The 24829-nt window shown below is 53.1% G+C and overlaps 1 protein-coding gene and 1 long non-coding RNA gene across 6 annotated transcripts in view; one reads left to right on the plus strand and one right to left on the minus strand.

Annotated features, from left to right (window-relative positions):
* Positions 1-16832, minus strand: part of LOC141581284 (uncharacterized) — a 33894-nt gene extending 17062 nt beyond the window's left edge. Inside the window, exon 1 of the long non-coding RNA XR_012513872.1 lies at positions 16740-16832. This is a non-coding gene — a long non-coding RNA (uncharacterized LOC141581284). The remainder of the gene's footprint in view (positions 1-16739) is intronic.
* Positions 139-18116, plus strand: DMKN (dermokine). Of its 5 annotated transcripts, XM_039466667.2 has the most exons (20): positions 139-742; positions 997-1197; positions 1310-1366; positions 1937-1987; positions 2156-2401; positions 3564-3632; positions 4182-4232; positions 6162-6197; positions 7169-7222; positions 8622-8681; positions 8822-8869; positions 9043-9090; positions 11863-11919; positions 12256-12303; positions 14161-14208; positions 14322-14363; positions 14729-14800; positions 16072-16095; positions 16206-16253; positions 17797-18116. In XM_039466667.2, exons 1-19 carry the CDS (start codon positions 317-319, stop codon positions 16251-16253), a joined length of 1686 nt encoding a protein of 561 aa, XP_039322601.2. In that variant the 5' UTR covers positions 139-316; the 3' UTR covers positions 17797-18116. The 5 variants fall into 5 exon arrangements, with proteins under 5 accessions (XP_039322601.2, XP_039322602.2, XP_039322604.2 ...); XM_039466668.2 differs by lacking the exon at positions 14322-14363; XM_039466670.2 differs by lacking the exon at positions 8622-8681.
* The last annotated feature ends 6713 nt before the right edge of the window (positions 18117-24829 follow it).

Here is a 24829-nt window from a genome sequence, read left to right on the forward strand (position 1 = left end):
GACAGAGACTCTCAGACTCACAATTACAGCTCATTACCCTATCGGTGGCTGGGCCCTGAGTCACGGTGAGGAGGGACCTGGGGTTGCCCAGCCCTGTCACCTTCTGCCAACCTAGCTTATAAGGAGTAGTGACAGGGAGGGGGACTCTGGAAAGGCTGGGGAGTCGGGGACAGGAGAGAAGGCTACAGACCCAGAGGGAGGGAGGACAAGGAGTCAGAAGGAGGAGAGAGGAGGCGCACAGACACAGAGCAAGGGCGGCCAGGAGGAGACCCTGGTGGGAGGAAGACACTCTGGAGAGAGAGGAGGCTGGGCAGAGATGAAGTTCCAGGGGTCCCTGGCCTGCCTCCTGCTGGCCCTCTGCCTGGGCAGTGGGGAGGCTGGCCCCCTGCAGAGCGGAGCGGTGGACACTGCAGCAAATGTTGGGGAGGCCATTGGACATGGCATGGGAGATGCCCTGAGCCAAGGGGTTGGACAGGCCATTGGCAAAGAGGCTGGAGGGGCAGCTGGCTCTGGAGTCAGTGAGGCCCTTGGCCAAGGGACCAGAGAAGCAGTCAGTACTGGAGTCAGGCAGATTCCCGGCTCTGGCACAGCAGATGCTTTGGGCAACAGGGTCGGGGAAGCAGCACACGCCCTGGGAAACACTGGGCGTGAAATTGGCAGACAGGCTGAGGATATCATTCGACAGGGAGCAGATGCTGTCCACGGCTCCTGGCAGGGGGTGCCTGGCCACAACGGTGCTTGGGTGAGTGGCTGTGAGGCCAGGTGTGGAAATGGGAGGCTGGGGGGCGCTGGGGTGAGATTCTTGGGAAATGGTTGAAACAACAGATGAGTCTCTTACTTGTGGCCCTCTGGAGCAGCTTCTTTCTGTGTTCCGGCCCCTCCTCTGCCACCCTGGAGTCCCTCTGCCTCTCTCCTCATCTCTCTACAATTTGATCTGGCTCTTCTCTATCAAGGTCAGAGATAGCCTCACTAAGTGAAGGTATGTTGTCCTTGCAGGAGACTTCTGGAGGCCATGGCATCTTTGGCTCTCAAGGTAGCCTTGGAAGTCAGGGCCAGGGCAATCCTGGAGGTCTGGGGACTCCATGGGGCCAGGGATACCCCGGAAGCTCAACAGGCAGCTTTGGAACCAACCCTCAGGGAGCCCCCTGGGTTCAAGGAGGCAACGGAGGGCCACCAAACTTGGGGACCAATGCTCAGGTAAAGTCACCCCTAGCCCTGCTACCTGCCATTCCCCTCCCTCCAAGCCCACACCCTCCTCGCGCCTCCCTGGTCTTTCTGGATTCTACACTCAGTCTCACCCTCTCTGCAGGGAGCTGTGGCCCAGCCTGGCTATGGTTCAGTGAGAGGCGGCAACCCGAATTCAGGGGTAAGAAAGAAGAAGGGGCTGGGGACGAACAAAGAGGCCGCTGGGTACAGGCTAGAGAGAGCTGGGGAAAGACAAAGAGGAAAGCAAGATGGGAGGTGGAGGGAGTCAGGTGGGAGGAAGAGATGGGTTCGGGTGTAGTGGCTCACGCTTATAATCCCAGCACTTTGGGAGGCCGAGGCATGGATCACTTGAGGTCAGGAGTTCAAGACCAGCCTGCTTAACATGGTGAAACCCCAAATCTACTAAAAATACAAAAATTAGCGGGGTGTGGTGGCACATGCGCCTGTAATCCCAGCTACCGGGGAGGCTGCTGAAGTAGGAGTTACTTGAACCTGGGAGATGGAGGTTGCACTGTACTCTAGCCTGGGCAACAGTGATACTCTGTGTCAAAAAAAAAAAAAAAAAAAAAGAGAGATGGGCCTGGGGAAGAGGCAGCGAGATGGGAAGGGGTGGTGGGAGAAACAGGCATTTAGGAGAAAGGAAGTGAAGCCCTAAAGAACGGGAGAGGCCTGGCCTGTGTCCGCGGCTGAGATCAGCGCCTCCAAACTCACCGGCTCCTTCCCTCCGCAGTGCACTAACCCCCCACCATCTGGCTCGGGTGGAGGCTCCAGCAACTCTGGGGTGAGTGGAGAGGGGCAATGGGGGCGTTCTGCATGGGGAGGAAATGGACAAGCTCTGCTCTTCTTAGACTGTGCACCATAGAACATGGCCTGGGTAGAAGGGGAGGGAGTAGAGGCCCATCTTGCTGCTCTGTCTTGAATCCTGGCCTGTTCCCTTCCTGCCCCTCAGGGAGGCAGCAGCTCAGAGTCGGGCAGCAGTAGCAGTGGCAGCAATGGTGGCAACAGTGGTGGCAGCAGTGGCAACGGCAGTGGCGGCAACAGTGGTAGCAGTGGCAACGGCAGTGGCAGCAACAGTGGTAGCAGTGGCAACGGCAGTGGCAGCAACAGTGGTGGCAGCAGTGGCAACGGCAGTGGCAATAACGGTGGCAGCAACAGTGGTGGCAGCAGAGGTGACAGCGGCAGTGGGTCCTCCTGGGTGAGTATGGCACCTCTGTGGAAGGCCGAGATGGGGTGAGGACCTAGTGGTCCCTGCCAGGAGAGGGCTCCAGCTTTCTCTGAAAGCTGCCACTGCCCCAGGGTGGGCATCCTCCCTGGCAGTCGTCACCCTGGGGCTCCCGTCGGCCTCCTGTTCCCCACCTACGCTGTGTCCCGGACACACACACTATCATTTCCGCCAGAAACACCCCGAGGCTTCTGACTCTGTATCTCTATTTTCCACTGTGTGATGGTGGGGACATTATCCCGCCTGTCTAAACTCTTGCAGTCAAGTCCACTTGGCAAGTCTCAGGAGAGTTTGGGGTGGCAGAGAAGAGAGGGGGGCACGGGAGAATATGACACTTGTCTGGGAAACTCCCAGGAGCATGGAGGCAGGACTGTGCCCACAGAGACAGACCTACAGAAGCTGACAGTGACCGTGCAGACAACATTCATACATGGGGCTCCTGCATGCTGGGTGTGAGGGCAAGAAGGGGCACTGTGACCCCGCAGCTGCCACCCCAGAGCTCCGGCTGCACTGATCCAGAGCCAGCCATCCCTCCAGCCTCTTGCCCAATGGCCTGTCCAACCCCTTGGCCGATGGCATCTCCCATCGCGTGTCTTGGAGTCGAGCTGGAGAGGGAGCCACTTCTGGCTTCCTCGGGGGTCTGGGAAAGGTATCAGACAGGAGATGCGTGGGCACAGGAAGCCGAATAACACCAGCTGCTCTCATGCCCTGCTCCCCGCCCGACCCTCTCTCCCATCTGGGGCAGTTCTGGGAATGGTGACCAAGGAAGCTCCAGCAGCTCCCAGGTGAGGGCTCTCGGGTCCCTCGCGCTTGCTGCCTCCTAGTGGCAGGATCGCTCGCTGCTCCTACGCGGCCGGGCTCCAGGGGCTCCCATCCCTGGCCTGAGGTGGGCATCGGCTTACTTCCCCCAAATCATCGCATATTTCCCAATACCCTCGGCCACACCTGGCCTTCTCCATGCTCAGCATAACTTCCTGCAGCGACCAACAGGCTAAAGAGGGGGAAGGTCTGGAAGATGGAAAAAGGGCTGGAATGGGATCACGGTTCCAGCAGATGTGTAACACCGCTGGGAAGAATGACTGGGACCCCTCTAGGCCCTTTAGGACAGCGTGGGAACTCTCGCTTTCCCCTGCAGGGATCCAGTTCCGGCTCCTCCTCCGGCAACCACGGTGGGAGCAGCGGAGGAAACGGTCACACCCCCGGGGTGAGTGGCTGGCGCGAATCTCCCACCGACTGTGGGAAGAAAAAAGGGGAGCAAGGCCGGGCGCGGTGGCTCAAGCCTGTAATCCCAGCACTTTGGGAGGCCGAGGTGGGTGGATCACGAGGTCGAGAGATCGAGACCATCCTGGTCAACATGGTGAAACCCCGTCTCTACCAAAAATACAAAAAATTAGCTGGGCATGGTGGCACATGCCTGTAATCCCAGCTACTCAGGAGGCTGAGGCAGGAGAATTGCCTGAACCCAGGAGGCGGAGGTTGCGGTGAGCCGAGATCGCGCCATTGCACTCCAGCCTGGGCAACAAGAGCGAAACTCCGTCTCAAAAAAAAAAAAAAAAAAAAAAAAAAAAGATAAAAGGGGAGCAGCTGGGGTCTCTTGCAGGGTCCGGGAGCCCAGGCTCCGCGGAGATGGGACTGAGTGGCCGCGGAGGTGGAGCGGAAGCGGCTCACCCTAGGGTTAAAATGCTGCCATCTGGGGGCTGGGACAGATCCGGGAGGGGACTAAGGGCAAGTCTCCCCTTTCTCTCCCCGGCAGTGTGAAAACCCAGAGAATGAAGCCCGCGGGACCGGGGGATCTGGGGTTCAGGTGAGAGCAAAGTCACTTGGGGACTGCAGTTCCTGCCTACGACTGTGCCTGCTCCTCCTAACTCAACTCTGCTTAACCCTCTCCTGCCTTGTTTGCCGGGAATGGACAATTTAGGTAGAAGAAACCAAAATGCACTCCTAAAAATGCTAACAAACTCCAAAGTACTAATTCATTGCAAATCTTGCTGTGATAGCCCTCACCTTATACCACAGACGGGGCTGGGAGAAATCCCGTTGTAAACCGGTCCTTTTGGAAAGAACACACCCCCAGTGATTCTGGAAATGTGGGCTTTAGGTCAGCACCCGCAGCGCTGACAGTTAGTGTGACTGAGGTCTTGTGAAAGTGCAGGTGGCTCTAACAGGGCTGGACGGGGATGAGCTCAGCGTTGCTAACCAGCTCCCAGGTGAGGAGTTGGTAGGAAAGGGCCAGTAAGGCCAGAAGCAAGGCCAGAAGCAAGGCTAGTGGGGAGATGCCCGGGCTGAGTGGAGACAGTTCTCTTTGGATCATCTGCGAGGGATACTAACCTTTTATGGGAACACACTGGGATTAAAAAAAATTTCTCCCCAGCCGGGAGTAGTGGCTCACACCTCTAATCCCAGCACTTTGGGAGGCTGAGGCAGGCGGATCACTAGGTCAGAAGTTAAGAGACCAGCCTGGCCAACATGGGGAAACGCTGTCCGTACTAAAAATACAAAAATTAGCCAGACATGGTGGTGCTTGCCTGTAGTCCCAGCTACTCTGGAGGCTGAGGCAGGAGAATTGCTTGAACCCAGGAGGCAGAGGTTGCAGTGAGCTGAGATCACACCATTGCACTCCAGCTTGAACAACAGAGTGAGACTGTCTCAAAAAAAAAAAAAACAAAAACCCTTCCCTTCCCATTTGTACCCCTCTTTCTAATATTTCTTCTCTTCTCCTTTTTTCTTTTTGAGCCAGAGTCTCGCTCTGTTGCCCAGGCTGGAGTGCAGTGGCGAGATATTGGCTTACTACAACCTCCACCTCCTGGTTAAAGTGATTCTCTTGCCTCAGCCTCTGAGAAGCTGGGATTGCAGGTGCCCGACATGTCCAGCTAATTTTTTTGTATTTTTAGTAGAGACGGGGCTTCACCATGTTGGCCAGGCTGGTCTCAAACTCCTGACTTCCGGTGATCTGTCTTACTCGGCCTCCCAAAGTGCTGGGATTATAGGTGGGAGCCACTGCACCGACCTTTTCTATTTTTTTTGTTTTGTTTTGTTTTGAAATATACCAAAGTCTTAAGTATATGAGTAGTCAAAACACAGCCATCTTTTGCTCTCTGGTTTTTGCTGTTGGTGTACCACTTTAAGGTTTTTATTTTCTTCTAGCACTACGCATACTCCTGTAATTTCATTTTCTCAATTTAACTGGGATGCATCTGGACCTGATTTTCCTGTACACTGTCTAGTCCCACCCCTCCATCTAACCAGACTTACCTACACTTTGTATCTGAGCCGTGTGCTCCTTTATGAGGGGAAAACTGGTTAGAAACAGAGAGGAGGAAACTAACGAGGTAGAACTAAAATTTGCCCCCAAAATACTTCACTGATATTTCCAGTCCCATGTATTCAATCACTTCCATCACTGATTTAAAATACTGTACCTCTTGTAAATACCTTAATATTTTGGGGAGCTTCTGGGAATTCTGTTGGACAGGGACCACACTGCTTTATTTATGGTAGCTTTAGAGTATGTTACTAACTGCCTCTTATCTTCACTTACTGTTTATCTTTTCCAGTGTTTTCTTATCTATTCTTAGACCTTCATCCTCCTAAAAGAATTTCAGTGTTCAGAAAGTTCCAAAGGAGAGTGGCATTATGGTTGTTAGAGGAATTATATTAAATCAGTACATTTATTTTTGGGGGTGGCCCCAGGATCTTAAAACAGGGGTCTGAGTTTCACTGTCTCACCCTGCAGGACTACAGAGAACAGGGAGTTTCCAGCAACATGAGGGTAAGAGGATGGTGGACCTGGGGGCAGAGATTGTGTGGGCAGTAAGTGGGATAGAGGTCAGTTCTCCAGGAGCAATACTGGCAGACAGGTGGTCCCACACCCCTGCCAAGTCCACATGAGAGCTCTGGGAACAAGGAAGTACTGATGGGTCTGGAATTCGCCATGTTTCACAGCAGATAAAGCAGGACTCTAGAGGAGCCCACCTCTCCCTTAACAAAGGCCCAGCCTGGTGGGGCGCGGTGGCTCACGCCTGTAATCCCAGCACTGTGAGAGGCCGAGCCGGGCAGATCACAAGGTCAGGAGATGGAGACCATCCTGGCCAACATGGCGAAACCTGATCTCTACTAAAAATACAAAAAATTAGCCAGGTGTGGCACGCGCCTGTAGTCCCAGCTACTGGGGAGGCTGAGGCAGTAGAATTGCTTGAACCTGGGAGGCTGAGGGTGCAATGAGCTGACATCACGCCATTGAACTCCAGCCTGGGCAACAAAGGGAGACTCTGTCTCAAGAAAAAAAAAAAAAGAGGGGACCAGCCAGTCTACTCTTTGCAGCCTCAGCCCCCACCGTGTCTCTCCAGCTAGCATCACCTTTTCTTACTAATGCAAATCAGCCCAGATAGGGTCCTTCGGTTTCAATCAATTTAGGGAAACAGCCTGGCTCACTCCAGCTCCAAAGCCAGTAGAGAATTCAGATACTTTGCTGGCAAAGCCCTCCCTGATGGATTTTGGGTGGCTTGCAGAAATGAACATAAACAGAGATGGTGATGTTATCTATGGACATCATAAGTGAGCAGCCACTCAACCCACAGGAGCTCGAAATGAGATCGTGTGGCAGATGGAGCTTCCTCTGTCATGCTCATGTCTCAGTCTCCCGATTCAGGAATCCCTCACTGACACCCTGCTTCCTTGCCCTCTCATCCCCCGGCCCCGCCTGCCTCCCCGTTGACTCCTCTCCATTTTCTGTCTTCCTAGGAAATAAGCAAAGAGGACAATCGTGTCCTTGGAGGCTACCGAGACAATCATCAGGTGAGTCTAGGGGCAGGCAGGGTTGGCGTTAGGAGAAGAGATGGTGGAGCGTACTAAGAGCGTGGGAAAAGAAAGAGAAACGTCAGGTTCTTTTGCAAGCTACTCTGACTCTGTGTCCAGTGACCATCCGGAGACTAAAACAGGGGTCTGGGATCCCCAGCTCCCTCTTCGGTTCATTCATCTCCTCCTTCCTTCTGATTTGGATCAGAGCCATGTTACTTTTGAAAGGGCGAGTGGGGGTGGGGGGAACCAGATACAAGTAACAGAAGAATGGTCAAGGGGATATTTAAAAAAAAAAAAAAAACCCACCATACTTAGGGAGGCAGTGTTGAGAAGTAGAAAATCACTGACCTTTGAGGTAGAAGATGGGGTTTCAAAAGCCAGCTCTGGCCAGGTACCGGCACACCTGTAATCCCAGCACTTTGGGAGGCTAAGACAGGAGGATCATTTGAGCCCAGGAGTTTGAGACCAGCCTGAGCAACATAGCAAGACCCTGTCTCTACCTTTTACAAAGAAAATAATAGGCCGGGCGGGGTGGCTCATGCCTATAATCCCAGCACGTTGGGAGGCCAAGACGGGTGGATCACCTGAGGTCAGGAGTCCTAAACCCGCCTGGCCAACATGGCAAAATCCCATCTCTACTAAAAATACAAAATTAGCCAGGTGTGGTGGCTCATGCCTGTAATCCCAGCTACTTGGGAGGCTGAGGCATGAGAATTGCTTGGACCTGGGAGGCGGAGGTTGCAGTAAACTCAGATTGTGCCACTGTACTCCAGCCTGGGCAACAAGAGCAAAACTCCATCTCAAAACAAACAAACAAAAAAGCAAAACAAAACACCAAAAAAAGAGATAAGAATACAAAATTTAAAATATATATTAAAAGCACTACCAGCTGTTTCATGCCATCTGTGTATCTTCAGGCAAGTCAGCTAACCTCTCTGAGCCTGAGCTTCCTCCGGTAAAATGAGGACAGTGAAGTCTGGCACACACACTGTTCAGTTACCGTACAGCTTTCTGTGTCATCACCAGACCAAGGTGCTGTGGAATCTAGACTCTGGAGATAGATGCTGGATAAGGCACGGTGCTTGGTGTGCTGTGGAACTACACGTTAGCTAACTGCATGACTCGGGGTGTTTCGGCAACAGAATGGGGCGGAGGCAAGAGTCTGATTACTGAGATTCAGGGAACTGGGTGGGGTTCCATGGGAGCAAGTCATTCCAGAAAGGCTTTCCCAGGTGGACTTTTAGGTACTGTGGAAGGAAGAGAAGGTGGCTTTACAGAGAGGAGGACAGGAAGCCTGGACGGAGGTGCGGATGAGCCAATCCAGGGCAGGCTGCCAGGTGGCAGGCATGCTAGGACGCATAAGCCTTGGACATCAGTCCCCCTTTTCCCCACCCAGGGGCAAGGGTCCAGCTGGGGCGATGGAGCAGGTGACCCTGTCGGTGGAGTCAATACTGTGGTGAGTGGAGGCGACACTCCACCTTGGGCTGGGACCATGGTGCCACGCAATCCTCGCCTCCCCTCCTGCCACTCAGATCTCCCACCTCTGGCTCACAAAGTGGGTTCTTCATCTCATCCCATTTCTCCTTGGTTCCTTAGAACTCGGAGACGTCTCCTGGGCTGTTTAACTTCGACACTTTCTGGAAGGTGAGTTCTGTGAGCTGGCTCCATTCACTCGCGTTTGGAAAACCAACCCCTGCCCTCGGCCCCACAGGCGGAGGTCCTCTTTCTAAACTGACAGTCAGCAGCAGCCCTTGACATCTCTCGGCCAGTTACCTTATGACTCAACTCAGCTATTCTTCTTTTTGTTTCCTCTGCAGAATTTTAAATCCAAGCTGGGTTTCATTAACTGGGATGCCATAAACAAGGTAAGGGCTGGAAGGCTGTCTGATCCCTGTCTTCACTGGAGAAGGGTATAGAGAGGAAAGCGAAACTTCTGCTCGGTGAGCGGGAGAAACAGCTGGCCATTAAGGAAGCATTTAGGCCAGTGCTGAACAGAAAAATGAAACCAACTGGGGGTGGGGAGTGAGGACAGTGGAGACTTGTAAAGTGGGGAGAGTCTGGGGCAGCTGAGACTGAGGCTGAGCAGAGGGGATGGGCTTCTTTGCTGCTTCAACCTACAGACCCGAGCAGGTTCCAAAACTCAGTTTCCCATTAGAGATGGGGAAGGTTAAGGGGAGAGTAGATTGACTTCTAGAGGGTACATGGAATGAGGAGTAGGCAGAGCTAAGCAACCCAGAGAGGATGGGCACCCAGAGAAAGGAACCAGCACAGAGAGCCTCAGGGGTGACAGGCGTTAGTCTCTCCTGCACAAACACAAACACAGCCGGGGTGCAGAACCCCTTCCTTCTTCCTCCCTGAACACCCTTCCCTCTTGCAGGGGAATCTCTGGCCAGGCTGCTTTGATACCAGAATAGCAGAGGCACCTCTAGAGTAGAGGGGGCTGGACTGGAAGGGAGGGGAGGAAGGAGAGACAGACAGCCCATGCAGACACACCCCTGGCAGAAGCTGTGACTGGTGATCGGAGGATGGGTTTTGAGCCACTCTTTTTTATTTTCAAGGATATGAATTAGCCAAAAAAGTTTGAAAATGGAGAGACTTCGCATAATGATTTGGATTTCTGGTTTCTTTAAAAACTTTGGCCACACTGGGTCCCGTTTCCATGGGGCGAGGTTAGGTTAGAGCTGAGAAACAGCTGCTGCTTGGCCCAGGGAGGGGTGTTGGGGATGGGGAGGGTCATTTTGTAGTGGCCAGACTGTCCCTGTCACAGTCATTTTAGCCACCCGACTGGCCCTTGTGAGCAGTGGAGTTTCTGGCCTTTAAGGTAAAAGAAAGATGACTGGGCTCAGGAAAATTTAAGCCTGACTTTTCAGGAATGAGGACGGGGAGAGAGGAGAGTGCAGATATTCCCACCCAGCTACGGTGGATTTGTGTTCTGTTTCCTTTTTTTCTTTTTTGAGACTGAGTCTCGCTCTGTCGCCCAGGCTGGAGTGCAGTGGCACGATCTCGGCTCACTGTAACCTCCGCCTCCCGGGTTCAAAGTGATTCTCCTGCCTCAGCCTCTTGAGTAGCTGGGATTACAGGTGCATGCCACCATGCCAGGCTAATTTTTGTATTTTTAGTAAAGACAAGGTTTCACTATGTTGGCCAGGCTGGTCTCGAACTCCTGACCTCCAGTGATCTGCCCGCCTTGGCTTCCCAATGTGCTGGGATTACAGACATGAGCCACTGCATCTGGCCCGTTTCATAGAGAACAGTTTCTGGTAGGAGCAAGACTCTTTCCTGGGTCACAGGGAACTTAGGATGTGATGGGAGAACCGGGGCACATACAGACACTTCCCAGAGAGGCAGGACAGCCAGCCTGACATGTTGCCCATCTAAGGTGGCAGTCGAGGGACTGATCGCAGTGAGGCAGCATCCATCTGGGCCAGCTCCTCAAGGGGCAGATCTAGAAAGCGGGGCATGGCAGAAGTGGGCAGGGGAGAGAATGGAGCCCTGTCCTTCACAGTGGTGTGAGGGAGCTGAGGACTTCAGCCAGAGTGAGGAGGGAGCAGAGGGGAACGCAGTGTAACGTCCCTGACGAGGCAGAGAGTTCTTAAGCCCAAGCCAGGATATCTGGGTTTGTTTGGGTAGCAGTGGTGGGCAAAACGGACCTTGTGGATTTCTGGAGCAGGGGTCTCTTCTACCCTTGCGTTGATGCACGATACCCTGGAATTCCTATTCTTCAAGCTCCCTCTTAGAACCTATTTCTGGTCGGGCATGGTAACTCACACTTGTAATCCTAGCACTTTGGAGGCCGAGGCAGGTGGATCACTTGAGGTCGGGAGTCTGAAACCAGACTGGCTAACGTGGCAAAACTCCATCTCTACTAAAAATACAAAAATTAGCCAGGCACCTATAGTCCCAGCTACTTGGGAGGCTGAGGCAGGAGAATCGCTTGAAACCAGGAGGTGGAGGTTGTAGTGTGCTGAGATGGTGCCACTGCACTCCAGCCTGGGTAACAGAGATTCCATCTCGAAAAACAACCCCCCCAAAAAACAAACAAACAAAAAGAACCTATTTCTTTGCCCAGGACCAGAGACGCGCTCGCATCCCGTGACCTCCAGACAAGGAGCCACAGATGGATGGGAGCCTCCCACCCTCCTTAAAACACTACCCTCCCACCACTGATCTCAGCCCTTGCCCTTGAAATAAACCTCAGCTGCCCTGCACTCCTGGTCTCTGCTCCTTTCTTACGCCTCCGCTGTTGTCTGGGTAGTGTGGAAGGGGTGGCTGCAGCCCCACAGTTTTGGGAAATGGGCCACAGGGGCCCGGCAGGTGGAAAGGGGACGCTCTGGGGCAGGTCCTAGTCTTGAGATTTTGCTAGAATTAGGTTCTGCCAGAGGCTGGAGGACCTGGGACAGAGAATACTGTGTGCTCTGGGACAGGGAGAGTTGGTTAGTGTCTCCAGGGGTCTAGCTCCTCTCTCTCCCTGTATTGCCAAAAATGGTTTTCGGTGTCCCTAAAGACTCCCAGCTCCCCGCTCTCCACAACCTTAGTCGATGTGACATTCTGAAGGCTGAGAAAGGGCAGTAGCAGGAGGAGGGGTGGGTGAGCAGCCCAGGCTCTCTGCTAACCTGCTCCCTGCCTTTCATCCACAGAACCAAGTCCCCCGGCCCAGTACCCGGGCCCTCCTCTACTTCAGCCGACTCTGGGAGGTAGGAGAATTCTTGCTGTTGGAAGAACTGGGGCCTGGCCTTCCCGACTCTCCCCAAGCCTCCCCCAAGACAGCCACCCTCTACTCCAAACACCTGTCTCAAAATCCCCCCTTTTCAGTTTTGAGACAGCTCATCCAAATCTTATCGCCCGAATCTTATCACCAGTATCATCTTAAATGCTGACACCTTCAGTCTCCTACATGCTTGCCTTCCTCCAACCCCAAACCACACCCAGAAGCTCCTTCCTACCAGAGAGCTGGAAACTCCCCGAATTTGCTTGAAGGACCACCCCGTGAGTTGTCTCCCCTGCCAACTCCGCTGTCCTTCTTCCTGCAGGATTTCAAACACAACACTCCTTTCCTCAACTGGAAAGCGATTACTGAGGTAAGCGGGGGCAGGACCTCTCAGCTCTGGGACACAAGGTTCGGGGCCCTGGGCGAGTGGCTGACCCAGGTGTCTGTCCCAGTTTCTTCCCCTCCCTTCCCGCTTTCCCAGGCTTTGTGCAATCCTGAGTGGGGGCGGGGTGAGAGAGAAGCCGTGAGTCACTGAGGAGCAGGGTGGGAGGCCCTCTCTAGGAATAAAAGCCGAGGCTGAGGGCTGGGCTGCCACAGGCACATGAACATGAAGCTGGCCACTGTCTCTGCTCTGTTCCTGCTCCTGCTGGGCCTGGCCTGGGCCCAGGGAAGCCACAGCTGGGTGGGTACTATAGGGAGTGCAGGTGCGGGGAGACCGCCTGGTGAGGAAGAAGGGGCCTAGGCTAGGGCACGGGGAGGACAGCCGAGGGGGAACGGGAGGGAGGTATGCAGGGGTCAGGCCCCTGTCTAGCGGAGGGAGCGGCCAAGGATCTGCAGACCTGGGTCAGGGAGGATGGGCAGGCCCTCTGGGCTGTGCCAAAGACCACAACTAAATTCTGCATGGCCAGTAGCCTTTGAGGAACGGGACCCGGGCACTGAGGCAAGGGCTGTTGGCTCCTACGTCTACATGTGCCAAGTCCATGAGGCTGGACAGGTGGGGCCCTGCAAAGCGGGAGGTCGAGGTGCTCCAGTTGAGTGCAACCACACACGCCTGTGTGAACAGGGTGGCATGGTGTCTGATGTTTCAAGAAGAACCAGAATGCTGATCTCTAATTGTTTGTAAATGATTTAATTTGTTTTTTTTTTGAGATGGAGTCTCGCTCTGTTACCCAGGCTGGAGTGCAGTGGTGTGATCTCGGCTCACTGCAACTGCTACCTCCTGGGTTCAAGCGATTCTTTGCCTCAGCCTCCCAAGTAGCTGAGATGACAGGTGCCCACCACCACACTCGGCTAATTTTTTTTTTTTTAGTAGAGATGGGGTTTCACCATCTTAGCTAGGCTGGTCTTGAACTCCTGACCTCATGAACCACCTGCCTCAGCCTCCCAAAGTGCTCGGATTACAGGTGTGAGTCACTGTGCCCAGCCCTAATTGAATTTTTAAAAATGTGGATCAAGCAAAAAATATCTGGAGGCCCATGGTCAACCAGTTTTTGCAGTGCGGTTTAGGTTCAAGGTCAGGTATGGACAAGGCAGAGTTAATGCTCAACTCAGGACCTCACTGTCACGTGTGTGTGTGTGTGTGTGTGTGTGTGTGTGTGGTGGGCAGGGGAGGGTTCAAGTGGAGAAGCCGTGATGGCAGAAACTCAACTTCTTTCCGACACTAGAGTCTCTCCTCCTGTGCTGGGGCCGGGGATCCCCGGTGCATCTGCAGTCTCTTAAGTTGCTTCAGCTGTTTTCTTGTATTTCTCATTTGGCTTCCTGCAGCACAGAGCTAACCTAAGCACACAGCTTCTGCAGATAACGACCCCTCCTTCAAGCACCCTGTGGGGCACAGTGTCTGTGTGCAGGGACTAAAAGCCTGCAGCGTAGCAGCGGGGCTTGGTGTACGCAGAGGCGAGCTGGGCTGCGGTGCCTGGGTCTGCCCCACAGGACCCGGAGTGGCTGCAGCTCAGCTGCTGTTCTAGCTCAGTCTCAGGCTGAAGCTGCCAGCTCTCCCGGTCCATGGGTGGGGAAGGTATTGCCAAACCTGGTTTTCTCCCTGGCTCCCAATGCTGAGTATGGAAATCTGTCTTCTATCTATCTGGGCCATCAGCTTCTCCAGGCTCACTGCCTTTTCTGTAGGTAGCATTTGGGAAGCGGTAGGGTGAGAGAGAAGCTGGGGCTCCAGATGCCCGGCAAGGCCTGCATGACTGCGGAGGCGCCAACTATGGCCCCTTCTCCCTTTCAGGGTGCGGACGCGACATCACTGCAGAAGCGTGCAGGAGGTGCTGATCAGGTGAGTCTCTGTCCTTAGGTTCCCCTGCAGGGCCCTTGGTCCCTCTTGACCTTGCTCCTGGGTCTGGGCAATCTGAAATTCTCTTTCGCTCCCCCATTCAATGGCTTTCTCAGCCAGGCGTAGGATGGCAGGAGGTGGCAGCTGTAACTTCCAAGGTGAGACATCTACCACGGACCTGTTGGGTTAGGTCTGGGTGCTGGTCTCCTACTCTCACCTCCCAAGTAACACTTGAGGAGTCGGGAGAGGTCTGGGAAAGGGGGGAGGAGGTGGAGGAGGAGGAGGAGGAGGAGGAGGAGGAGGAGGAGGAGGCAGCCATTTGGGTTAGGACAGTAAAGGCAGGCGAAGGTGGGGGCCCCGGCTGGCTGGAGGATATTCTGTAAATGAACACATATGGTACAAGGAGGGGAGAAGGCAGGCATTTTAAGAAAGATCTAGTCCAGGCAGGAAGGTGGGGTGTTTGTTCTGGAGCAAAACGGCCTTCGTCCATCTGTTCTAAGTCCCCCATCCACTTCTTCCACAGAACTACAATCATAACCAGTATGCCTCTCCCACTGCCTATGGTGGGCAGTACTCAGTCAAGACCCCTGCTAAGGTGAGACCTGCAACCGCCCTGTCTTCCCACTGGGGGCTCTGGATGGGGGAGAGGGAGAGCGGCTTTCACTTCCGGGATCCTCTTGGTTGGTTGCCTGAGGCTGGATCCCACTCACTTTGAGTCCAGGCCTCCCCTCCATTTGCAAGGGAGACTGGGGATCCCTGAGACAGTCTGGAAGTGGAGGGCAGGAGAGCTCAATGCTCCTCACACCCACCCAGTCAGAAAAGGTTAAAAAGGAGCAGCAACAACAGAGGAAACGAACCAGCACCCTCTCCAAGAATACAGGCTCTAGAAAACCACGGCACCTGCAAAACACACGAGCAGCTCGTCCTCACAGGTTCCCTCTCCGTGGACCTTTTTTTGGGGAAGATGGACTGGAGGGCGAGGAAAGTAGACTAGAGCATAGCGGAGGCCGGCCTGGGAATGCCTGGTTGGTGGGGAAATGAATGCTTTATTCCACAAAGGAAATGAAAGGAGGCCAAGGCGGGCGGATCACCTGAGGTCGGGAGTTCGAGACCAGCCTGACCAACATGGAGAAACTCCGTTTCTATTAAAAAAAAAAAAAAAAAAAATTAGCTGGGCATAGGGGCAAGCGCTACTCAGGAGGCTGAGGCAGGAGAATCATTTGAAACTGGGAGGTGGAGGTTGCGGTGAGCCGAGACCACACCTTTACGCTCCAGCCTGGGCGACAAGAGCAAACTCTGTCTCAAACAAACAAACAAGCAAATGCATGAGAATTTGGTTTCATTCAGTTGCAAAGAAGGCAATCTCTTAAGAACAATAAATGAATATACTGAGCACAATTTAGGCTGGCAAAGCAACAGCAGGCTGCGTATCCATCTCTCAGACAGTAAAGCCCCTGCCCTTGGGGACAGGACCTGCCAGAGAGATCAGAAACTACAGGCCAATAAGAGGAGGGGACATGCAGCTCATACCGCCTGTGGCTTCCACTCTGCCAGCTCATATGTGGCCAGCTTATCACTACCCACCTGGCCGGCCAAAGGGAGACCTACCCTCTTTTGACCCCTTTGATCAATACGTGCCCAGGAACCATGTTCAATATCACCTTGGATCCAGTGCATTCAGGATGATAAACCTGCTGTGAAACTAACTCCACAGGCTGAACATGCACAGTCAGACTAAAAAACCTTGGTGATAGCCCTAGTATGAGCCTGCCCTTGCCACAGGGCCCTTTGTGAGCCCGGAGGCCATGCCAGGGTACAGGGAGGCCATGAGCCCCACATCACTTTCCTTTGATCTTGTTTTTGCAGGGGGGAGTCCCGCCTTCTTCCTCAGTGAGTATGGGGGCCTGATCTTAATCTGGCTGGAGAGAGAAGGGGCCTGAGGCTGGCGGGTGTGGAAGGGACCCTGGGAGGGCCACTTGGACTTCCTGTTTTTCCTGCAGGCTTCCCGGGTGCAACCTGGCCTGCTGCAGTGGCTGAAGTTTTGGTAGGTGAGTGTCAGAGCGAGCCGCACCAGGCCACATCCTGGGAGCAGGGGCACAGTCACCCCAGGGCAGGGCCAGGATGGTGGTGTATCCTCAGATCTCAGTGGGCAGTCACAGGAAGTCAGGTTTGCTCTGGGTAGATGCTCTAAAGGTGTTAAGGAAAAGTGGACCTCATTGTGGGGTGTGGAGAAAGACACATAATAAAATGATCTAGGGCTGGGTGCCGTGGCTCATGCCTGTAATGCCTGTGCTTTGGGAGGTTGGGGTGGGAGGATCACTTGAGGCTGGGAGTTTGAGACCAGTCTGGGCAATATAGCAAGACCCCTGTCTCTAAAAAAACGAACAGGCTGGGCACAGTGCTCATGCCTGTAATCCCAGCACTTTGGAAGGCCGAGGCAAGCAGATCATCTGAGGTGGAAAGTTCAAGACCAGCCTGATCAACATGGAGAAACCCCATCTCTACTAAAATTACCCGGGCATGGTGGCACATACCTGTAATCCCAGCTACTTGGGAAGCTGAGGTAGCAGGATCGCTTGAACCCAGGAGGCAGAGGTTGCAGTGAGCTGACATCATGCCATTGCACTCCAGCCTGAGCAACAAGAGCGAAACTCTGTCACAAACCAAACCAAACCAGACCATTCCAGCTTGGGAAACATGGCAAAACCCCATCTCAACTAAAACACAAAAAATTAACCAGGCGGGGTGGTGCATAACTGTAATCCCAGCTACTCTGGAGGCTGAGGTGGGAGAATCACCTGAGCTTGGGAGGTTAAGGCTGCAGTGAACTGCGATCATGCCACTGCACTCCAGCCTGGGCAATCAGAATGAGACCTTATCTCAAAACAAACAATCAAACAAGAAACATTAGCCAGGCATGGTGGTACATGCCTGTAGTCCCAGCTACTTGGGAGGCTGAGGCAGGAAGATTGCTTGAGCCCAGGAGTCTGAAGCTGCAGTAAGCTATGATCACACCACTGCACTCCAGTCTCGGCAACAGAGCCAGACCCTGTTAAGAAAGAAAGAAAGGAAAGAAAGGATGGAAGAAAAGAGAGAAAGAAAAGAAAAAGGAAGGAAGGAAAAGAAAGAAAGGAAGGAAAGAAAAGAGAGAAACAAACAAAGGAAGAAAGAAAAGAAGGAAAGAAAGAAAGGAAGGAAAAGAAAGAAAGAAAGAAAGAAAGAAAGGAAATGACCCTCGGAAATCACCCTAAGCTGGGGTCACATAGGCACAGCTCTGAGTGGAAGAAGCTGGTGTTCCAGATTGAGCACGGGGACCAGGATAGAGGCGTTACGGGGGAAATCTTAGAGAGAGGCGCCTCCTGGTGGAAAGGTTCAGAGGCCGGATGCAGTGAGGCTGCCTGGGCGAGAGGTGATAGCTTAGCTCTGCAGAACCACAAGCTTTGTTTTAGGTGGAGCAAAAGCGAGGGGCACCACAGGTGAACAGGTAGGACAGCAAAAGAATGGTGGGCGCCCAGATGCTGGGTGAAAAAATGCCCCATTCCGCAGCCTTAGGAGTGGCCACTTGCTACCATCTGATTTTCTTTCTTCTAGACAATTTCTTCCAACCACTACCGAGGCCCCAGAAAGCTCTGGTCATCAGGGAACTCCTCCCCTTGGCCCCCAACCTGTGCCAGCCCTGGCTCGGCTGCTGCACCCCCGTTTCCCAGGCTGGGGACCCGGCTTGTCTCTCCTCGTTTCCTACCATTGCACGGTGGTGCTTCAGTGACCGCCAGCCTCGTCGGCTACACCAGCCGCCTTCTCTACTTGCTCCATTTTGTGACCTGAAGGCACCATGACAGTTTTCCAGGAAGAAGGAGCTTCCGACTTTTGAGTTTCTCTGCGGAAATAAAACATGAATCTTGTTTCCTTAAGACTTTCTCAAATTTTATTCTTTAATGGTTACGTTGATGGGTCAGGGAGGATGGAAGAGTGATTCAGGGGCAGCTAATCCGCCTTCTGCCTGAAACTGAGATAAAGCACAGCAGGCCAGGCCAAGCAGCCCGCACCATGCCTCAGTTTCCTCATCTGTAAAAAAGAATCCTTGCCCAACCTACATCTGAATACCATTTTTTTCTTTTTGAGACTGAGTCTCACTCTGTCACCCAGAGTGGAGTGCAGTGGCACAATCTTGGCTCACTGCAACCTTCGCATCCTGGGTTCAAGCAATTCTCCTGCCTCAGCCTCATGAGTAGCTAGGATTACACATGTGCACCACCATGCCTGGCTAATTTTTGTAACTTTAGTACGAAGGGGTTTCACCATGTGCCAGTGTGTTCTCGAACTCCTGACCTCAGGTGATCCACCCGCCTCAGCTTCCCAAAGTTGTTGGGATTACAGGTGTGAGCCCCGGTGCCCGGCTTGAATACAATTATTTTATATTATTTTATTTTTCAAGATGAGGTTTCACCATGTTGGCCAGGCTGGTCTTGAACTCCTGACCTCAGGTGATCCATCCACCTCGGCCTCCCAAAGTGCTAGGATTACAGGTGTGAGCCACCGAGCCTGGCAATACCATTCTTTTTGTACTTGAAGTAGTCACAGGTGTTTTGGTGGCCTGATACTGCGACAATGGAACTATTCAAGTCAGGAGGCAGGAGGAACGATGTTATTCAAAGCAGGAGGTCAGTCCCAGAAGGTCAGGGAGAGAGCAAGAAACAGGAGCGAGGTGCTGTAGAGACTGTGCCTCACCACAGGCTGCGGTGGGGATAGGGGTGCAGCTGGGGAGATGCACTTAGGAAGTTGGGGGAATTGGATCAAACTTGGGGTCGTATCACAGGCACTTCCCTGTGTTTTCAGGATGCAGAGGGAGTGGGGCAAAACACTTCCACCCCATCGCTGTACTAATGAAACAGGAGAGGCTGCAGTGCAGGCTGAGCCAGGCTTATCCCACACTGCGGAGCCCTTGGGACAGGGCTGGGGTTCTGCAGCTGGGAGCCCCTAAATCCCACCAAGCTAGACCAACATGCCAGGATTAAGGAGCCCCCACTCCTTTGTTCCCCTGGCATCCCTGCAGGGGACAGAAAGTAAAAGGTGGACACCAGTCACCCTGCCAGCCTAAGTGACTCCCTCCCAGGCTTGGGTTCCCTGAAGGCATGGCCCCTGTCTGCCTAGGTCACTCTCCACCTCCAGGACAGGCACAGGTCCTCAGACGGTGGATGAATGCATAAAAGAAACCTGGTCCCACACTGACTTGAGGAGACGGAGCTGGCCCAGCCCACCTGCCTGGGAGAAGGCCAGGCCGCTCCTCTGCTGGGCTTCCCGTGTCTCTGGGGCCCTGAAATCCGGGTGCTGGTTTGTACTAGCCCTCTGGGGTTCAGGAGTTCCTCGCAGTACCTCCTGGAGGCCACAGGAAGGCGAGCGCGGGGCTGTCCTAGGGAGGACGCTCAATTCTCGCTGCACAGGGCGCTTCCTGGAGCGTGAGTGGGGGTGGGAACCTGCGGAGAACTGAGGTCACCTCAGCCCAGTCCCTGATGTGCTGGGAGAGACACGGAGGTGAGCAACACGGTTCTTGGCTTTTGGGGTGTTCTTGGCCCAAAGGGCTGAAACAGCCCTTGAAAGCTTAGAGTGACACTTCTGTCTTACTCCTTAGATCCCATTCCTCTGCAATGGCCAGAAAGGCTCCTGCTTGGGACCTACCGCCAGCTTCTCATTAGCCCTGGAAGAAAATCGCAATTCCTCACCGCGGCTCTATGCAATCTGGGCCTGGCCTCCCTCTCTAAGGTGGCTCTGGGCCTGCTGGCACAGGGTCTCAGGGAACGCGGGCGGCTGCTGCCAAGGTCTCCAGAAAGCCAGAGCTTCATCTGCTTTTAGGGCTCATTTCAAATGTCCCTCCCTGGGCCACGTTTTTAAATTTTTATTTTAATAGAGATGGGGTCTTGTCATATTGTCCAGGCTGATCTTGAACTCTTGGGCTTGAGTGATCCTCCTGCCTCGGCCTCCTAAAGTGCTGGGACTACAGGTATGAGCCTCTGCTGCCTGTCCCCAGGCCACCAACCGAGGAAACCTGGCAGCAACATAGCGCCCTGCTTTCTTCACAGCACCTGTTCCCTGAAGTCATCCTGTTTTCGGATCTATTTTTTGTTAGATTATGATGTCTCCTTCACTGGGACATGGGCTCCCTAGGGCAGGTATTTTGTCCATCTATAGTCCCCAGCACCAAGAGCCAAATAAATATTTACAAATGAGCGAATGGAGAGAGGGGCTGGAATTAAGTGGGACCAATCCAGGAAGACTTCCTGGGAGAGGTTTAAGCACAGGGCACATAGGGTGGGCGGCAAAGGAAGAAACCAGACCGGCTGGTGGGTGAGGCTGCTTTCCTGGGTGTGACAGCACTGATGGAGGGAGGAAGGGATGGGACAGGGATGCCTCAAGTTCTGCCTGCTAATATTCCACACCCCAGCCCATTTTCTTTCCCAGGATTCCCGGATTTCCACCTAAGTGTTCACCAAGGCCCCCAAAACCCAGTGTCTATCCCTTAGACTCTTCACTCCCTCCCTAGACCCAGGAGGCTGGCTGCCAGGCCCTAGGTGTGTCTCACAATGGAGCAATTGGGGCTGGGCCTTGCCTCTTACCCACACTCAAGTTCTGGCAGATTTGGGGTGGGGTGGGGGCAGGCCTGTGGGAAAACAGGGGTTTACTGCTATTCCCAGTGAGGGAACTAGGCAGTCAAGCTGCCTGGAGAGGTGACGTTGCAGAGCCAGTCTCTGCGGCTGCCTGATTCCATTAACCCTCCGTGATTCATCCAAAGCTGAGTTGCGTCTCGGGCAGATATTCCTGCCGCTCATCACCTGAACTGCTGGGATCCTCTCCCAGGGAGAACCCCCTGCCCCTCTCTTCCCCCCCACCCCCACCCAACCCAACTTAGGGAACACAAACCACTGAGGCAGTGTGGAGGGAGGGAGAGGGAGGAGTTCGGAGAGAGACGCTGGCTTCCAGAGCCGGCACTTACAGCGAAAATCACATCAAGATGGAACTAGCCGGGTGCCGTGGCTCACGCCTGTGATTCCAGCATTTCGGGAGGCCCAGGTGGGCAGATCACTTGAGGTCAGGAGTTCCAGACCAGACTGACCAACATGGTGAAACCCCATCTCTACTAAAAGTACAAAGATTAGCTGGGTATGGTGGTTCATGCCTGTAATCCCAGCTACTTGGGAGACTGAGGCAGGAGAATCACTTGAACCTGGGAGGTAGAGGTTGCAGTGGGCCGAGATCATGCCATCGCACTCCGGCCTGGGTGAAAGAGCAAGACTATGTCTCAAAAACAAAAACAAAACAAAACTACCCTCGGAAAACCTACCAGGAAGGTGCCAAGTGGAAACAAATCCTGATGTCTCAAAAACAAAAACAAAACAAAACTACCGTCGGAAAACCTACCAGGAAGGTGCCAAGTAGAAACAAATCCTGAGTCCAGCAGAGCCAGCTTTTTGTCAGGTATAGGAACAGAATTTCTTCGGTTGAGCACGCAAAGTAGTTGGCCTGTGTTTAGAGGCATGGTGCGAAAAGTCCCTGTCTTTAAACACCAGAATGCTCGACATGAGAGCCAGAACCGAAACCCTATCTGAAAACACATACTTGGCGTGGCAAGATGATTGGACTACTGGAGGCATCTGGGAACTAAGGCAATCGCAGCTTCATCTGGGGGCTGATGCCACGAACCTCTTAGTTCTTTGTTTTCATTTTGTCAAGAGCATGCAGTATTGATTCATTTAAATTAATGCACAGATGCTTGGGGCTGCCACTTAGGACTGTGCAGGCTATGTACCACCATGGACACTGGTAAAGGGGACCTGTGGGGGTTCGATGCAGTCTGTCTTCCACTCAGAACATGGGTCTAATTCACACAGGGTGTTACATGGGCTGCAGCATAGCCCCTCCAGCACAGAGAGGAGCAATACAGGCTCAGGCTTTGAAAGCCTGGCGTTCTAATGCTGGCCCTGTCACATTCCGGCGGTGTGACCTGGGCTGAGTTATTTAACCTCTACATGCTGTGCTTCCCCCACCTATAGAATGTGAGTAATTATAGTACCCACCTGTGTCAGAATCACCGGGAGATTTCAATGAGATCACGTATTTGGAGCACTTAGTACAAGGCCTGCCACATAGTAAGCCTCAATAACTCGGCTAACGTTGTTACCGACACCATTAGGTGGAGAAGAAAACATAGGGAGGGCAATTTACTGTCAAAGGGAAATACACGAACCAGACTCCATAGCCAAACAGAAGATGGTGTTGGATTGTCCGATGCTCTAGATCGCCTATGTAATTAGTGCATTACTGCTTGTCCCCATGAATAATACACAGTACTATCAAGGCTTGATCATACATAGTACCTTAAACCAAGATGTACATAAAATGTCATAGAACATGCTTACAAGCAAGAACTGTTATTCCACATCGGACTGTAACACATTTAAATCCAAACAACACATAAGAACGTACCAGTATACGACTATCATTCGCACATAGCATCATTAATTGTACATTTATACATTACGTCATTGTTTGGACATGGCACATTCTACTTCGAAAGTCTTTTCTTTTTTTTTTTTTTTTTTTTTTTTTTTGAGACGGAGTTTCGCTCTTGTTACCCAGGCTGGAGTGCAATGGCACGATCTCGGCTCACCGCAACCTCCGCCTCCTGGGTTCAGGCAATTCTCCTGCTTCAGCCTCCTGAGTAGCTGGGATTACAGGCACGTGCCACCATGCCCAGCTAATTTTTGTATTTTTAGTAGAGACGGGGTTTCACCATGTTGACCAGGATGGTCTCGATCTCTTGACCTCGTGATCCACCCGTCTCGGCCTCCCAAAGTGGTGGGATTACAGATGTGAGCCACCGCGCCCGGCGAAAGTCTTTTCAACCATGGATATCCACTGCTATATTTGGTCTCTTAATCTGCCATCCTCCGTGAAACCAGCAACCCACCCACATTTGCCGCTCTCCTCGCTCTGGGCCCATATAGACAGGGCTTGGAACCAGACTCCATAGCCAAACAGAAGATGGTGTTGGATCATCCAATGCTCTAGATCGCCCAGGCCAAAACTGACGCTGGGTCCCCCCACCGCCTGTCAAATCATAGCTGATGATACAACATCAGTTCTCTTTTGTCTGATTCTTCACTCCTGGAGTTGACCCTATGCGGATGGAATGGTGGCTAATGAGCTTTTTCAGTCAGTTTGTTAATTAGTAAGGATCAATTACACATAACTTGTGTCCTCCAGAAAACCTTTTGGGAGGCGCTCCACCCGCCTCAGTCATTCTCTAACTCGTCCCCTCCAGGAGCACCAACTCTGTGACATCCACTGCTGCGTGGCCACCTGGGCTAAGGGAGTGTTCTCCAAGCACCGTTCCTCAGGTAGCTCTGGAAAGGGGAAGCTGCCATCATAAAATCAGAGGAGGCTGAGAGGGGCAAGATGTCTGTGACCAGGGTATGGGGGCAGCATGAGGACTGAGCCAAGGTTGCCCAGCTTCCGGGGTTCATAAAGATTGTTCATGGACGCCGTCCAGCCCTCCCACCCAGGGCTGCCACCACCGAGCATTGCATCAGGTTGGGTTGATAAGGTCTTGCTTTGCCCTGGCAGCTCTGGTCCGTGTCCCAGCCCCTCCCTGTTACACCAGGAGCCGGTTTGGCCACCTGAACCTCATTGTGGAGGAGGCTGCTTGACTAGGCCGGTGTGTGACAGCGAGGTGATCCAACTCCCAAACTGGGGGTGAGGCAAGCTGGGTTAGGGCAATGACATGGAGTGGGCGCTCCAAGTTCAGAGTACCCGAGTCGCCTCTCAGGCTTTTGGCTAAGATCAAGTGCAGAGTACCTGAATCCCGTTTCCAGCTGGGTACCCCAAGACCTGTTTTTTGTTTCCCTGTTCCTTGTCTTCTTATCTCAAGACAGTCATTTCTCTGAAGACCAAAGAGTAAAAGATGGGCAGTTGGAAAATGGAAGGGTTCAGCCCCATGGAAGGAAAGCGTACACTGTGGCGGAAGGATGCTGGAATACTAAGTCTAACACATCCAATCTGACCAGTGCTGACTCCACCTGTTTTCTGTGTGAGTCACGGCACTAGGGGGATGTAGGGCTGACCACGATGCAGCTCCTGACCTCAAGGAACTTGATATTCTAAAAGGGAAACAAGTCAAGAGCATGACTTACTTAGATGCAACGCCCAAGAGATACAAACGAACTGATATGGGAATTCTGAAAAATGAAAGGTGTGGAGACAGGGACTGGGGATGGCAGGAAAAATCTGGGAAGCTTCATCCAAGATGAGAGTTGGGTTCTGAGGCCTGAAGATGAGAGAAGGCCATGTTAGGAATGAGGAACAGCATGGCTGGATGCTTAGAGGATGGAAAAAGAGGGATAGAGTTGGTAAGGAGTCCAACTTGGCCAGAAGGTGAGGTATGGACAGAGGGAGTAAGGGAAGAAGTTATAAAGGCGGGCTGAGTTCAGAACATGGATGGCCTTCAGTGCCAAGCTAAAGAGTTTACATGGATTTTGGGTGGGGAAAAAAAAAAACCCTGAATCAGCTTGGAGCACAGACTCACACCTGTAGTCCCAGCACTTTGGGAGGTCAAGGCAGGCAGACCGCTTGA

Source organism: Saimiri boliviensis, chromosome 14, assembly GCF_048565385.1.
Source record: "Saimiri boliviensis isolate mSaiBol1 chromosome 14, mSaiBol1.pri, whole genome shotgun sequence".
Taxonomy (NCBI): Eukaryota; Metazoa; Chordata; class Mammalia; order Primates; family Cebidae; genus Saimiri; species Saimiri boliviensis.

Excerpts from the sequence above, each read along its gene's own strand:
- DMKN (XM_039466667.2), top strand. The coding sequence starts at position 317 with ATGAAGTTCCAGGGGTCCCTGGCCTGCCTCCTGCTGGCCCTCTGCCTG. Across the intron at positions 14,209-14,321 it reads GTGCAGGAGGTGCTGATCAG|CCAGGCGTAGGATGGCAGGA; the intron begins GTGAGTCTCTGT and ends TGGCTTTCTCAG. Across the intron at positions 16,096-16,205 it reads GAGTCCCGCCTTCTTCCTCA|GCTTCCCGGGTGCAACCTGG; the intron begins GTGAGTATGGGG and ends TTTTTCCTGCAG.